Source organism: Podarcis filfolensis (assembly GCF_964270895.1).
Source record: "Podarcis filfolensis genome assembly, chromosome: 13".
NCBI classification, from domain to species: Eukaryota; Metazoa; Chordata; class Lepidosauria; order Squamata; family Lacertidae; genus Podarcis; species Podarcis filfolensis.
The window spans coordinates 4674565-4690936 of NC_139615.1; the positions used below are offsets into that span (position 1 = coordinate 4674565).

The 16372-nt window shown below is 49.7% G+C and overlaps 1 protein-coding gene across 5 annotated transcripts in view; it reads left to right on the forward strand.

Annotated features, from left to right (window-relative positions):
- The window catches only part of CHD3 (chromodomain helicase DNA binding protein 3), a 62194-nt gene that overhangs the window by 33788 nt on the left and 12034 nt on the right, over nt 1-16372 (forward strand). For 4 of the 5 annotated variants that reach the window (XM_083580741.1, XM_083580743.1, XM_083580742.1 and 1 more), the window contains exons 11-27: nt 281-492; nt 1468-1599; nt 1750-1849; nt 2097-2288; nt 4370-4570; nt 4890-5027; nt 5176-5297; nt 8255-8428; nt 8936-9077; nt 9315-9446; nt 10279-10396; nt 11456-11580; nt 13038-13269; nt 13713-13879; nt 14084-14261; nt 14872-14937; nt 15575-15660. In XM_083580741.1, coding sequence (XP_083436867.1) covers nt 281-492; nt 1468-1599; nt 1750-1849; nt 2097-2288; nt 4370-4570; nt 4890-5027; nt 5176-5297; nt 8255-8428; nt 8936-9077; nt 9315-9446; nt 10279-10396; nt 11456-11580; nt 13038-13269; nt 13713-13879; nt 14084-14261; nt 14872-14937; nt 15575-15660 — 2517 coding nt within the window. Of the gene's footprint in view, nt 1-280; nt 493-1467; nt 1600-1749; nt 1850-2096; nt 2289-4369; nt 4575-4889; nt 5028-5175; nt 5298-8254; nt 8429-8935; nt 9078-9314; nt 9447-10278; nt 10397-11455; nt 11581-13037; nt 13270-13712; nt 13880-14083; nt 14262-14871; nt 14938-15574; nt 15661-16372 lie in introns of all 5 variants that reach the window. The other variant, XM_083580740.1, reaches the window with a different exon arrangement.

Consider the following 16372-nt stretch of genomic DNA (forward strand, 5'->3'; position numbering starts at 1 on the left):
CTTCTAATGACTGGATGCTGAGCATAGGGATCACCATCATCAGGGTGCCCTGTGTGTGAGCCTCCTTCAGGCATGTCATTGGCTTCATCAGAACCATGTGTGCTGTTTCTCTTGACCCATCATGGCAGAGGCTAGATGGCCACTGATCAGGGGTGCAGTCGCAGTGGGTTTTCTGTATCAGCATTTGATTCAAATCCTTACATTTCTCATTCACGTCTACTCAGTTTCTCACCTTTCTTTCTTCTTCCCTTTCTCTGCCCCCTCCCCCCACAAATCCCAGCTTGAGATTTTCCACCTGGTGATGTACAGGAATTACCAACGAAAGAACGACATGGATGAGCCCCCGCTGCTTGACTACGGTTCTGGTGATGACGATGGGAAGAGTGAGAAGAGGAAGAACAAGGATCCTTTCTATGCCGAGATGGAGGAGAAATACTACCGCTATGGCATCAAGCCGGACTGGATGACCATCCACCGTGTTATAAACCATAGGTCAGCTTGTGTGTGTGTGCATGTGCACACTTGTGTGCGCATAGTTCATCCCCTATCACAATGAGGCCATGGCTCAAGGGTGGTGAACCTGCAGCCCTTGGGCCAGATCTGGCCCACTAAACCACTGCAGGTGGTCGACAGGCATTGACAAAACTCAGCTCCTCTTCTCTTCAAAGGCAACTCTTTTGCTGGAAGGTCTTCCTGATCAGGAAACAGGAAGGCATACTCCTTCCTGTTTCCTGAGCATTAAGTCCTCCTGCCAACGGCACAGCACAGGAAGGAGGAACCTTTGTAAGGTCAACCAGTGGGGCTTTCTTCCCCATCACAATGCTGGCTTGAACCTCTCTCCTCTCCTCTCAGGCCAGCACTGCAGTGGGGATGAGTGCCATGCATACATCGTAGTGTGGTGTGTGCCAGCATGTGTGTGTGTGATCTGCATGTGTTTGGTTTGTGCATGCTGCATATCTGGCAAGTGTGTGTGTGTGTGGTGTGCATGCATGCAGCCCTCGGACATCGGTCAGTTTTGAATGTCATCCCTGGATCCGGGAAGGTTTAGCTGCTTGTACCATAGTCCACGGCCAATGCACTGTTAGTCCTGATGAGACCTAGGCGTGTGTTGGATACTTTGCAGTGGGCATAAGTGGGGTCGTCCAGCGGGGAATAATTGAGGTATAGGTGTTGGCAGCCTGGCCACTCCTGGGAACCCCACCTTTCTTTAAAGAATATTTAATCCTCAAGGTTCTGAAGAATAAAATGGATTTGAACATGACCTTTGTGCATTTCTCCAAGAGAATCCTTCTAAAAGATTTCCATATCTTCGTGATATTCACCGGCTTAGCCATGGTGGCCTTTGTTGACTTAATCCCATCAGATGCCTTTCGGTGAAACAGAGTAAGCAAACCCAGTTTGTGTGTTTTCTTTTCTTTCTGCTTCTTTCTCTCTTTTCTCTTTGCGCCGTGAATTTACTGCGTGCAGCATTGACAAAAAGGGCAACTACCACTACCTGGTGAAATGGCGTGACCTTTCCTACGACCAGTCCACGTGGGAGGAGGATGAGATGTCGATTCCCGACTATGAGTACCAGAAGCAGGCCTATTGGTTTCACAGGTGAGGAAACCATGAGGGTGGCAGTGGGGAGGGAGGCACTGAGCAGGGCAGGATTGAGCTACCTGGCCCAGTGCACCATGGGCCATGCCTGAGATTCCTGAGTGAGACACAGTGGGGCCTTCCTCTCTCTCCACCCCCCTCACTCTCTAGAGAGCTGATAATGGGTGAAGACCCTGCCCAGCCCAGAAAGTACAAGAAGAAGAAGAAGGAACTGACGTCGGAGGACCTGCCCAACTCCCCCACCAATGATGTAAGCTCTGGGATGGTGGCTAGCAGTGCAGCCACCCCTCTGCGGTGCTGGGCACCCTTGATGCTGCAGCACTAGGCTGGGAAGGGAGTGCAGCCTGACAAAGAGGAAAGCTCTGTGCAGCTGATGGGCCCAAGACGTTTTAAATGGGGATCATTTCAGGGGTGGTGTCCAGAATGGAGCGAGCCTCTGTCCGTGTGTGTGCATGGCTCTCACCTCTCTGCTTCTCTCTCTCCGGACATCCTTGCAGCCCACGGTGAAGTATGACAGCCAGCCACGCTTCATCACGTCCACAGGGGGCACGCTGCACATGTATCAGCTGGAAGGCCTGAACTGGCTGCGGTTCTCCTGGGCCCAGAGCACAGACACCATTCTGGCAGATGAGATGGGCCTCGGCAAGACGATCCAGACCATTGTCTTCTTGTACTCGCTGTACAGGGAGGTAAGCCAGGAGTGGTGGCCTGGGCATGTTCACTCTCTTTTCCATTGTCCGAAGTATGTGAGTCTCTCTCTCTCCTTCCCCCCACCACTGCCCCTGCCTCCTGTAGAAACCTAACATTTACATGTCATTGCATGGCCCTTTCCTTATGCTGTGACCCAGGACTTTTGAACTGTTTCTCTTCCTTTTCTGATCATGCACCTTCCCAAGTGTTACAAAGAAAGTGCTGGCTTCCTGTCCTAAAAGCTCACAGTCCTAAAAGAGGAAGGAGAACAGGGGTATACATGGGACAGAGGGGAAAAAAGGGTTATACAGTGGACACTCGGGTTGCGAACGTGATCCGTGCGGGAGGCACGTTTGCAACCCGCAGCGTTTGCAACCTGTGACCCGCGCATCTGCGCATGTGCAGGTTGTGATTTGGTGCTTCTGCACATGCGCAAGCGCCGAAACCTGGAAGTAACCGTTCCAGTACTTCCGGGTTCGGTGTGGTGCGCAACCCGAAATCACACAACCCGAAGCGTCTGTAACCCGAGGTATGACTGTAAACCTTCCAGTGAAACTCTCCCACCTACTCCAGACTCCTTCTGTCTTTCCAAGAAAGAAAGCCAATAAAGTTGCTTTTGCCAACATTGTCTTTGTTTATCCAGTTCTACCTTTCAAAGCAACTAAAAGTGCCCCCATACTCCTCCTGAGCCCCCATTCCCTGTTTGCCTAGTTCCTCTCCCCCTCTGAGATGTAATGGAAGAGATTCTCTTTGCTTCCTACCTTAGGCCCATCCATTCATTGCCACTGTTCTCCAACCAGATTGAAGCCACCGACTATTCTCCTCCAATCTGCTTTGGATGTCATAAAGCAAGTTTCCTGCCACTTGTTACTTCCCTCAAAACCTCCGCCTTAGCTCTCATTTTATTTGGGGTTTCCCTTCAGGGTTTCTGAAGGGAGACGGGCCTCGTTTGTTGTTTTGAGTTTGGCCTCCCTGCTCTCCCAAGCTTCTCCCCTTTGGGGTTTCCTCATGGGTGAGCGTTCTGGAGCTGAACTATTTCTGCAGGATCCTACCCGTCAGCATGAGCTAGACCTCAAGTGCTCCCTCCCTGCTGTCCTCCTCTGCCCCAACCACCTCCTGTCTTGACCTCCTCATGGCAGCCTCCCAATGAGTGCCTGCCTTGCCAAGACATCTTGCTGAAGTACTAGAGCCGCAGGCTTTTCTGAAAGGCGGTGAGGCAAGGGAAAGCCCTTTGCTTAAGCAAGCAGCTGAGTTGCTGTCTGCTCCAACTGCTGATCTGTCTGAAACCTTGAGTGGGGCGAATCCTGCCACGTTGCCCCAGATTCTTTCCTCCATAACAGAAATATCTGGCAGCAAGCAGCCCTTCTCCATAAAAGAAAAGGTGCACATTTAATCTCTGTTGTAGGGCAGCTTCCTTGTTGGTGATGACGTGGGAAGCACACAATGTGCATATGTTTCTCTGAACACGAGCGTGAATGCATCTGGGAAACCTGATGGGGCCAGATTTCCCAGATACATGCAAATCTGTCTGTGACATCTGCCTGATTACCTGTTCCATGTTGGAAGCATCCGTGTTGTGCTGGTGCTTCCTACTGCATTCATAACGTGTGGAGCCATCGCCAGCCTTGTGTGATGTAGATTGTATGTCTTTTGGGCACTGACCATATGAGGTCTCCGTGTTCTGTATACCGCCTAGCACAGTGTTGGTGCTGAATGAACGTCTGGTGGGAGGAGTGCATCAGCCCCAGGCAAAGGGTCCTTCTGTGAACAGCTGTTACTTCTGTATGAACAGCTGCTGTGACTGGCTGCGTGTCAGTGATCCCAGCAGAGCCACAGGAGAACCTTGCTCATTCTGGCAGCCAGCGTTTTATGAATGGATTTCTCTTTGCCTAGCTGAGCCCCTGGGAGCCAAAAGCAAAGAGCCTGAGAATTGCTGCATCAGGCTGAGTCAGGGCTGGGAGCTGCCGGTGGCCTCTTTTGACTCCTCCCGAGCTGCAGACAGCAAAGTTCCTTCTAGTTCACATGTGATTTCATGCTCTTCCTCTTTTCTCTCCCCGCCCCCCCCCCCCCGCTCCACCAGGGCCACACCAAAGGGCCTTTCCTGGTCAGTGCTCCGCTGTCCACCATCATCAACTGGGAACGAGAATTTCAGATGTGGGCACCCAATTTCTATGTGGTAACCTACACAGGGGATAAAGACAGCCGCTCCATCATCCGTGAGAATGAGTTTTCTTTTGAGGACAACGCCATGAAGGGTGGAAAGAAGGCTTTTAAAATGAAGGCAAGTGCAGTGGGGGGTTTTCCCCACCTTACAGCAACAGCAGCGCTGACTCTGCAGCTTCCCATGGGCCTCATATTGATTGTGGTCAATATCATTTTGCTCCCCACCAAACTTTGAGGCAGAAGGCAGCTTGTTAACCCCTTCGCTTCCAAGCCCCACAATGCTGCCTTGCCAGCTTGCCTTTCAAATGCACAAGAGCTCCGAACTCTTCCCCCATCAAGGAGAACCGCATTCAGTGGTGCCCTGGAGCTATACGTTCAGTGGTGCCCTGGTGGCTATACGTTTTCCCACCTTCCGTATTTCTCCTTTTTGTTTTCAGAGAGAAGCTCAGGTGAAATTTCACGTCCTCCTTACCTCCTATGAGCTTGTAACCATTGACCAGGCTGCCTTGGCTTCCATCCGGTGGGCCTGTCTTGTTGTGGATGAAGCTCACCGACTCAAAAACAACCAGTCCAAGGTGAGGAGAGCTGTGTGGTGGGGAAGCCTGAGCTGGCTTGTCCTGGATAAATCCCAGGATTTGGAACTCATCTGTGGTGGGTGAGGGTGTATGAAGGTGGAGCGAGGGAAGAAGGGTGTTCTGATGCCTGTACTGCTCTTGCTTTCAGTTCTTCAGGGTGTTAAACGGTTATAAGATCGACCACAAACTGCTGCTCACTGGGACTCCTTTGCAAAACAACTTGGAGGAGCTGTTCCACCTGCTGAATTTCCTCACTCCTGAGAGATTCAAGTATGGCTAATTTTGTGCTTCCTTCCCCTTTGCTGTGGAGACCTGGTAATCAGAGATCTGGAGGGGCTTAATCTTAACTCCTTTCCTATCTGCCATTGACACACTGGCCTGTTTGTCATCTACCTTCAGACTGGGGTCCCTGTCCACAGTTTCCCCTCTCCTTTCCAGGTTTGCATCCACCAGTAACCTTTTCATCCAGTTCATAGCTAGCCTGAACATAGGGTGGAGTTTCTACCTAATCTTCCACCCAGCCGGAGCTTGGTAGAACAGAGGGGCTGAGTCCTTCCACTCTTAGTTGTCTTTCATGCCAGCATTATAAGACCTAGTGCCTAACAGCTGATCCCAAAATGTGGTGGGCCATCTGCCTCACAGCACAGCTCTGGTGTGAATGTTATACAGAAAGCGGTTTGGAAAACCTATAAAAGAGGAGCATTTGGGCTTCTGAAAATGTTTATCTGGAGGGATGGCTCCCTCTGCTGATCAGACATTCACACTGCTGGCGATCTGGCATCTTGGTCACTCCCAAGTGAAACTTAATGCGCCTTCTGGTGGCCACAAGGGATTTCCATTTGTCTGAAACAGATGTCTAGTGATGGGGGCGGGCTCTTCCCATCAGCACTGGAAGCTGGACTTGTAGAGCTTCAAGCTTTTTCCAGGGTGGGTGGAGAGGGCCAGGTTACATTTTCACATTTTTGCCCTTTGTTAACTGAGGAACCTCAGCTGCTCTTGCCTCTCCAAGGCTTAGCGAAACTAAAAGAGACGGCTTCTTTCTTACCTCTTTCATTGACTTTACGGCTGGAAAGATTTTTATTTGGTTTGGTGGTGTCTTTTACCCCGAGACTTGCAAAGGAAGTACAAAGCATTAAGTGCTCCCTCCCCTGCACGTCTGTGGATTTGTTACTTCTTTCCACCTACCAACTAAAGAGCCTGCCTTCCCAGCCTTCAAATTTGACACCACATTAACACCACATAAATTATCCACTTTTATTTATTTATTTAATTTAAAATACGTTTAGTCACTTTTCTGGACAAGAGCCTTATCATCAAAATTAAAACCTTAAAAATTAGTGCACAGTTTAAAACTTTAAATAATAAAAAACCTAATGCAGTGGTACCTCGGTTTAAGAACAGCCCTGTTTATGAACGATTCGGTTTACAAACTCTGCAAAACAAGAAGTAGTGTCCTGGTTCGTGAACTTTACCTCGGCCTAAGAACAGAATCCAAACGGTGGAAGGGCACCAGCGGCGGGAGGCCTCATTAGGGAAAGCTTGCCTCGGTTTAAGAATGGTTTCGGTTTAAGAATGGACTCCCAGAGTGGATTAAGTTTGTAAACCCGGGTACCACTGTACTACAAGTCACCACACTTGGCAGGTTTCCACCTGCCACCCAAAATGAATAAAACTTAGTCTAACTCAGTTATCACCCAGCTAATTATTATCGTGCCTTAGAGAGCAGTTGTATACCACCCTTCATCTGCACATCTCAGGGTGGTTCACAAGCTAATACTGCAATATAAAAGCAGAAAATACCGTATTTTTCGCCCTATAGGACGCACTTTTCCCCCTCCAAAAATGAAGGGGAAATGTGTGTGCGTCCTATGGGGCGAATGCAGGCTTTCGCTGAAGCCTGGAGAGCGAGAGGGGTCGGTGCGCACCGACCCCTCTTGCTCTCCAGGCTTCAGGAAGCTATCCCCCCAGCCCGGCAAGCTCCCAGAGCGATGCCAAAGCTGCGCGCAGCTTCGCCATCACTCTGGGACCCGTTCTGGGGGCTGGGATCGGGGGAAGCTCGGGCTTCCCCCGCCCCCAGCCGCGCAAGCTCCGGGAGCAATGGCGAAGGTGTGTGCACCTTCGCCAGCGCTCTCCGACCCACTCGGGGGGCGGGGGAAGCTCGGGCTTCCACCACCGCCAGCCCTGCAAGCTCCGGGAGCGATGGCGAAGGTGCACGCACCTTCGCCAGCGCTCTCCGACCTGCTCTGGGGGCTAGGGGTGGGGGAAGCTTGGGCTTCCCCCACCCCCAGCCCCGCAAGCTCCGGGAGCCACTCTGGCTCCCGTTTTGGGGGCTGGGGTCGGGGGAAGCTCGGGCTTCCCCCGCCCCAGCCCCGCGCCTGGGGGGGGGGGAAATATATTTTTTTTCCTTTATCCCCCCCCCAAATCTAGGTGCGTCCTAGGGGCCGGTGCGTCCTATAGGGCGAAAAATACGGTACATGACAAAAACAAGAACAGAAAACCCCAATCAATAACCCCCCTCCCCTCCCACAAACACATTTAAAAGGAGTATAGGATGTTAATCAACCCAAGGCCTTGTTGAAGAGGAACCTGGTGCCTAAAGGTGTATAATGAAGGCATCAGCCAAATCTCCCTGGTTCCTCGATTCCGTTTGCCCAGCCAATTTCTCCCTAGAAAATCCACTGTGTATTGCTGTGTGTCTTGTTTTAGTGCTAAAGAATGGGTTTTTCTGGGGAATGTGGTGAAGTAAAGGCAAAACCACTTGGATCCATGCCTAGAAAGCACAGGACAAGCAGAAAACTACAGTACTGTATATGGCAGCTCCCTATGTTTTCTATGCTTCTATATACTGTCTGCAATCACAAAATATTTTAGGGTGGGTCACAAAATTTAAGTGAATAAAGAAAATGCAATTTAAAACCAATTTACTTTTTATGATCCTAACCCCCACTCCGCAAGCCATTATTTTAAGGAAGCTGGGGGGGGGGGCATGACTTGGTTAGAACTGGGGGGAGTTGAAGGATGGGGCTTTTGTTTCATTAAGGGTGCCTTCCCTTCGTTCGCCTGCCCTAATTTGAGCACTAGGCTTGGGGGATCTTTGTGACAGATCCTCCTTCAGATACTTCCCCCAGCCCAAAATCCCTTCCTTTCCCTTGCTTGTGTGCAGCATTCTGTTGGCCTGAAATATCCCCAGAGGTGTCCACGTAACAGCTTCTGTCTCTTTCCCACAGCAACCTGGAAGGCTTCCTGGAGGAGTTTGCTGACATCTCCAAGGAGGACCAAATAAAAAAACTCCATGACCTCCTGGGACCCCATATGTTGCGCCGCCTCAAGGCTGACGTCTTCAAGAACATGCCAGCCAAGACAGAGCTCATTGTCCGGGTGGAGCTCAGCCCCATGCAGAAGTATGGGCAGGATTGGGGGAGGAGAGGCGGTATGGGGGACTGTCCTTTCCATGCAGAGTGACAGGGTGGTGGCAGATATATGACCTGGACTCTAGTGGGGCGGGGGCACCGTGGTATGGATTTACAAGTGGCAGTGATGGCTCTTGGATCAGGGAGGGGAGACCCAGTGAAACAGAATTTGGGGGAGGGGGAGCTGGTCTGGCCAGGATGGAGGAGAGTCAAGGTCCTTAGGTTCTCTGCAAGAATGGTTACATCCTGGGGAGGGAGCAGTAGACCAAAGCATGCCAGAACCCAAGACTCTGGTCTCCTTTCCTCCAGATTGTTGGGAGGGCAAATGGGAAAAGACAACTCATTGAATGTTAAATGTACTGTATTTCTCTCCCTCCCTTTTTGGTAAAAATCTGGCAGATACTTCTGTACGTGGAGGGGTCATAGAGTCTCTCTCATGCTACTCTTTTTCTCCTCCTGCTGTTCCCATTCTTCTCCCCCTGCCCCCCACCCAATCAGGAAATACTATAAATATATCTTGACCCGCAACTTTGAAGCTTTGAACTCCCGTGGTGGCGGTAACCAGGTGTCCTTGCTCAACATAATGATGGACCTGAAGAAATGCTGCAACCACCCCTACCTCTTCCCTGTTGCTGCGATGGTATGTCTTGCATTGCCCAGCCGGCTGGCAGGGGCCTGTGCAGGGCCAGGGCAGCTCTCTCCAGCTGGAAGGAGTGGGCTCATGTTGTGGAGCAGGGATAGGTTGCCTTTGGCAGGCAAACTGGCCCACCTCCTCAGTTTGCCTCTGGCCTTTGCCTAATCCCCTGACAGCAAAGAATAGACCCAGCCAGATGAAACCACCTGCATGAATGGCGATGGCTATGCTTTGTCTTGGCAGGAATCCCCCAAGTTGCCAAGCGGTGCCTATGAAGGGGGTGCTCTCATCAAGGCCTCTGGGAAACTGATGCTGTTGCAGAAGATGTTGCGGAAGCTAAAAGAGCAGGGCCACCGGGTGCTCATCTTCTCCCAGGTGAGAGTGGTTGGGGGATATATGGGGCCTTGAGCACCTGGATGCTGGTTGTGTACAGTGTTGAGGAGGACGGGATGGAGAAGAAAAAGATGTGAACAACTTGTTGTGTGTTTCTTCTCCTATGGTTACAGCATACAAATAATGTAATTTCATGACATAATTTTTTCCTAAATGTTATGGAGGTGTTAGGATGCTGTTTTCTGTGACATCATCTGTTCAGTAAGAACAAATTAGTCTCAAGTGCAGCCATGCAGTGTACAGCAAGAATGCTAGTGATGAATGAGAAGGCACTATCAATCTCATTTAGGAATATGAATGCCCAGAGGTAAAAATGAGTTTTCCTCATTTTTCCAAGGTCTTCCTCCCTTCCCCCTCTTGTTTTTTTTACAGTGGAAATTGGAAAGGAAAAGAAACCCCTCCAATGAACTATTATCTCTTTTAGGATATTGCTCTTTAAGGCAGGGTTTTAAAATATTAGCTGTACAGTACTCTCTCAAAATTGTTTCCAGTAACTTTGTACAGTAATATACAGCACTAGGAAATTGCAGTAGAAATATACAGTAGATATGAACAACTCAATTCCAATTCTGTTAGGCTAAAGAAAGACATAGAAATAAGAAGTATACTGTTGCTTCTTGGGCTATGGAGGAGAATTTTTAGTAATATTTCTTTTTTTTCCTGGATCTTGTTTATAGTGGAGACTGTTTGTAAGCCCAAACAATTTTGCTTTCCACAGTGTTAGTGGTTTCTCCATCCCCCCACCCCCGTTTCCCCAACTGAGAATTTCCAGAAGTACTAGATCTCTCGTCTCATTTATGGGTATCTTTTCCAGATGACAAAAATGCTGGACCTACTTGAGGATTTCCTTGACTATGAAGGGTACAAGTACGAACGGATTGACGGGGGCATTACGGGGGCCCTGCGGCAAGAGGCCATTGATAGATTTAATGGCAAGTATGAAGGTTGTGAGCCTAATGTTTGAGGGTAGAAGGTGGGGCTTGACCTTTATATATCATTACAGTACCGTGACCTCAATTGTCTGTAGAAATGAGCCTGCCAAGGATCTCCTTCAGGTGGAGGCTCTCTCTGGATTGGGACTAGAGTGGGTTGTAAGGATCTACATGCCACAAGAAGAACCCCAGTAGATCAGACCGAAGGTATATCTATTTGAGGATCCTGTCTCCCATAGTGGTCAGCCAGCTGCTGATGGAGAACCTACAAGCCGGGCGTGAGGGTCAGTTGCAACGGTCTTGTCATGGTTGAGAAGTCAGTGCCAGAATCGGCATCCAAAACTTTAGCCTTTGTCAGAAGATAGGAGTTGCGGGTGTGCCAGTAGGCCAGAGCAACACTATAGGGAATGTCCAGTAGAAGGAACAAAAAATCCTGAAACAGCAACTCCTCTTCAGCCGTCTCTGTCTCTTGCTTGGTCACGAGACAGAACAGGGATGTAGTCTGCTAATCCAGACTAGACTGCAAAAGTTGGCTGTATGTTTTCTGCCTTTCCTGGGCAGCTGAAGGATCCAGCTCCTCAATAATGGATGGTGGACAATAACGGACATTCATGGTGAATCATAGAATTGGAAGGGACCCACAAAGTTCATCTGGTCCAACCCCCTGTAATTAAGGAATCCCAACTAAAGCATCCATGGCAGATGGCTATCCAGCCTCTGCTTAAAAACCTCCAAGGAAGGAGAGTCCACAACCTCCTGAGGGAATACATTCCACTGTCAAACAGCTCTAACTGTCAGAAAGTTATTTTTGATGTTTCGTTGGAATCTCTTGTAACTTGAAGGTTAAGCATGATGTTTTTGCATAGCTTGGAGCAGGCAGCCATAATTTTTACTCTGGAGTGACATGATATACTTTGGAATCTGCTCCCAAGCATGAAATACCTTTTGCAAAGCAGACCTGAGCCTGACTTCAGAGTTCAACTTTGCGTTCTGAATTTTGAGTCCAGTTCATATGTCTTACCTCCTGATTCACTCACTGAGGTCTTCATTCTTTTTCAGCCCCGGGAGCTCAGCAGTTCTGCTTCCTGCTCTCCACGCGGGCAGGTGGTTTGGGCATCAACTTGGCCACAGCAGACACGGTGATCATCTTTGATTCAGACTGGAACCCTCACAATGATATTCAGGTAGGCTCCTCTCCTCCCCTGATCACCCCCCTTCCTCCTTATGGACTTCTGTTTTTAAGGAGGGGGCTGGTGCTGTGATGTTTTTATTGTAATGCTCTGCATGTTTTAATAGACTATATATAAACTGTGTACGTGTATATATTATGTTTATTTTTATAATTGCTTTTTTCTATGTTTCTAGATGTTTCTAAGCATCTAAAACATGAGGGGGAAAGGTGGGATATAAAAATAATAATAATTCTGTAGATCCACCGGAGGTTGCACATAAGAACCACTTTGAGGGTGTGGTTGTTGTTTTTTACAATCAATATATTAATTTTATGAAGTAAATAATAAAATAAAAAAAACCTTTCTGGATCAGACCAAAGGCTGATTTTATCTATCATCCCTTTTTCACCCATTAGCCAACCAGCGGTCAACGGGTTATAGACATTCCCACAATCCGACTGTGCAAGCAAAATCCTCAGTATCCCAAGAAGCTTACTTTTCATTAACACAGAGATAATTTTTAGTCAAAGCTATTTTCTGGTCACAAAGATAAGCTTGGCCATGTACCAGCAAAGCCTGCTAAAATTTCTAGGCTAGAGTGAGGCTGATTTCAGCACTCCCACCCAAGGCATGGACAAATGGAATGAATAATGCAAATGCAAAATCAGCAAATGCAAGGAAAGTAGTTTTCATCTACTTTATTCAGGTACCAAATTAGGCATTTTGAGATAACAACATGAGAGAGGCCTGTATTGCAATTGACCCTGAGCCCTTAGTACAGAGTGGATAGTTAAACCTTAGCATGGTATTTGCCAAGTGATGATGGTTCTTACTCATCTGACACACCCTCCAAACATTTTTTGCGTCTGTGTTTCCTGGAGTGTGAGGTGTAGAGGTGACCCTCCCCTCCCTCATGCAGACACAGAGCAATCCCTCAGCAAAGGGCGGCTGTGGCCGGGTGCATTGGGGAGCCCAAGCTATGGCTTCTACCAAGCTGGCCCACAGTTACAGACCTATGTGCTCACAGAGTGAAGACAAGGGAAGAAAATCTGATGGCAAATGTGGAGCAATGAGTTTTCCAGCAGGCCTCTTTCATCTACAGGGTGTTTGGGTTAATTCTCTCTATTCCCCTTTCTCTGCGTTTACTCCCTTCCCAGCCTTCTCATGGTTTGGGTGCTATTGCAGGCTGCTTCTAGAACCAAAGTCACTAGAGTTCTCTGACATCATTGCAGATCAGCCAATGGCTAGGGACAAGTATACAGATGGGCAGCAGCCGGCTTTATCCTAAAATATCTTCAGATGTTACCATTGCTGCAAAGCAGGTCCCGTTCTTTCCCTCCCTCCCTATGGTTCCTATTGGTTCCTATGGTGAGAAACCCAAATCAGGACTTAAGGGCCATAATCCTCCCCAAGCCATTTCATCATTACCTGACTTTCTTGGGTTGTTCCCCCTCCCCCCCATTTTGCAGGCCTTCAGCAGAGCTCATCGCATTGGCCAGGCCAACAAGGTGATGATCTATCGCTTTGTGACACGGGCCTCTGTGGAGGAGCGTATTACGCAGGTGGCCAAGCGGAAGATGATGCTGACTCACCTGGTTGTCCGCCCAGGCCTGGGCTCCAAGTCGGGCAGCATGTCCAAGCAGGAGCTGGATGACATCCTCAAGTTTGGCACTGAGGAGCTCTTCAAGGACGAAAACGAGGGTGAGAGGATCGCTGCTGTGGGTGATGCATCAAGAGGCAGGCAGTTGTTTGCAATGTCCAAGGGTTGTCCCAAGTAGAGTTAATTGCAGTAGTCTAGCCTCATGTATATTAGGAGAGGAATAACTGTTGCACATTGGGAAGCTGAACAAAGGAAGCTATACTCTTTTAATCAGACAGAGCTGCTGAGCAGTGCGCTTGGCCTCTTCTGCCACCTGGGCTGCCAGGTGCACCATAGCATGTTGCTATGTTGAATGATGCAGGTATCTCTTGCTGCAGCCATTGCAGTGTAAAGTGTACTGTGCAGAATCAGGATTTGGGCTGAAGGTGAAATCCATTGATCATAAATTGCAGCAACCTTTGTAGTGAATTTGGCAGCAATCTCCCAGGTCTCAGCCTCAGTCTCCTACCCCTTGCCCCCTTTTCTTCTCCTCACCTCACTACAGGAGAGAACAAAGAGGAGGACAGCAGTGTCATCCACTATGACAACGAAGCCATTGCACGGCTGTTGGACCGTAACCAGGATGCCACTGATGATGCAGATGTCCAAAACATGAACGAGTACCTCAGCTCCTTCAAAGTGGCTCAGTACGTGGTTCGGGAGGAGGACAAGGTCAGTCGGACAAGGCAGCTGTGAGATCATGGCTGATGGTTCAATAGGCAGCAAGGCTGTGCTCCAGGGCTTACAGATGAGAGCCTGAAGCCATGGAGCAATGGGTGCAGAGTGTGCGGCTCCACCAGGTCGCTTGCGAAGGGTGACTGTTTTTGTGCTAGCGTGTGCATCCCAGTGACTCCGACCTTCTCTTTGATGCCTCAGATTGAAGAGATTGAGCGGGAGATCATCAAACAAGAGGAGAATGTGGACCCTGACTACTGGGAGAAGCTGTTGCGGCACCATTACGAGCAGCAGCAGGAGGACTTGGCTCGCAACCTTGGAAAAGGGAAGCGTGTGCGCAAACAGGTCAACTACAATGATGCGGCCCAAGAGGACCAAGGTCAGCATTTCGGGGTCCCCTTGAGAGGATAGGAGTAGCCCCCTGGCACTCTCAGGGCTACTGAACCTATCTCCGAACAAAATGGCCCCAGATTTTAGGGACCCTATCCTGACCTCCCCCCCCAAACATTCTCTTGTAATTTGAAACCTGCAAATGCGGCAGGGAGGGGAGAGTGATTTTATGCATGCTTGGAGTGGCTAGACTTCAGGAAGTATTCCTGATGGAGGTTAGGGGGAAAACAGAGCCAGAACTGCATCTTCTTTGTGTTGTGTAAGGTTTTACCAGATTCCATCTGCTGAAAGTGCGTGAGGACTGTGGTTTTTTGGGGGCAAGACATGGAGGTAGGACTGCTTCTCCCATCATGCAGTGGAAGGAAATCTAGACTAACATGCCCCCCTGAAAACCAACCTGGTCATATATTTGGTCACTGGTGTCTTAAGCGATTTTCAGCTTCCAAAAAGGGGGTTGGTGGTTATGTTCCAGCAACCTCCTCTCCAGCACTTTGCATGGAAGTGATCGTCTGGTGATGTGGGGTTTATGGGAGGGGGCAAGAAGCGCTGAAAAAGCAAGAACCTTGTACTGCTTGCAAACTGGCCTGATGCTGTTTCAGACAATCAGTCCGAGTACTCAGTGGGCTCTGAAGAGGAGGACGAAGACTTTGACGAAAGGCCAGAAGGTGAGGGCTTGTTTTTCCTTCCTCTCCTGCATGTGGTGTGCCCTGAAAGGAGCCTGAAGACTGTGTAATAGTCCAACTCTCGGCCCAGGGGAGGGATCCTCCCTCTTTCCATGCTCAATCCACAGCTTGTGAGCTCCTGCCAAGCAAAGAGAGGGAACAAATCTATATGGCTGGTTGGGAACAGAGGCTTGCTCTTGTGCAGCATTCCATCAGGGCTGTGAACTGTGTGTACACGCGCGTTTTTGTGTTACTGATTCTTGACCTACGCTGCCTTGTATTGCACCTAACAAACCCCGTGGGACTTGCTCTTTCCTGGTGGCCTGCCTTCCTCTGTGTGATGGGAGGTTGCTTTCTATCACGGCAGCCTGCTGCACATGTCTTTCTGGGATCTCAGCCAGCCAGCCCTCCCTCCCTATTGGCATGCCAGGAGGAGGGCTGCGTTCTCTTCCTGGCTTTCCTGGGCCAAATGAGTGTGTGGCCTTGGGCAGGCCAGCACAAGGGACTTCGGTGGGACCTGCTTCGTGTCCTGCCTGCCAAGCCAGGCGGAGGCTTTCTGGGCACCTGGCCATGCCTCGGCAATACTAGAGCGGTGGAGGGATGTGATTGTAAGCCTCTGTCTCTTGCTCTGCGTGCCAAGGTCGCCGACAGTCCAGACGGCAGCTCCGGAACGAGAAGGACAAGCCTCTCCCCCCGCTTCTGGCACGAGTTGGTGGGAACATTGAGGTGAGAGGACGGCCTTGCAGGATGGCTTTTGAGTGGTGGGCGGGGAAACATGGATGGGACAGGTCCACTTCCCCAACAACCATTTGAACTGTGGAGTAGGAGGGAAAGGGGTACTGGACCGGAAAGGGGTACTGGAAAAGGAGCAGTGCTTTGGCTAAAAGGTAAAGGGACCCCTGACCATTAGGTCCAATCATGACCGACTCTGGGGTTGTGGCGCTCATCTCACTTTATTGGCCAAGGGAGCCGGCGTACAGCTTCCGGGTCATGTAGCCAGCATGACAAAGCCACTTCTGGCAAACCAGAGTAGCACACGGAAACGCCGTTTACCTTCCCGCTGGAGCGGTACCTATTTATCTACTTGCACTTTGACATGCTTTCGAACTGTTAGGTTGGCAGGAGCGGGGACCGAGCAACGGGAGCTCACCCTGTCATGGGGATTCGAACCGCTGACCTGATCGGCAAGCCCTAGGCTCTGTGGTTTAACCCACAGTGCCACCCGCGTCCCTCTGCTTTGGCTTAGGCATTATTTATTTTTTATTTCATTAAATTTCTGCACTGCTTGATTGTAAAAAAAGCAAGCAAACATCAAAGCGGTTTACAAAATCTATGTGTTGTGGTACAGCTTGAGTGGTGGGCAATTTGGCAAAGGTTACGCTCTGTGGGCAAGTGGCTAGTTTCCTAGGTTTCCTAGAAGAGTTAGGGGGACCGTAGC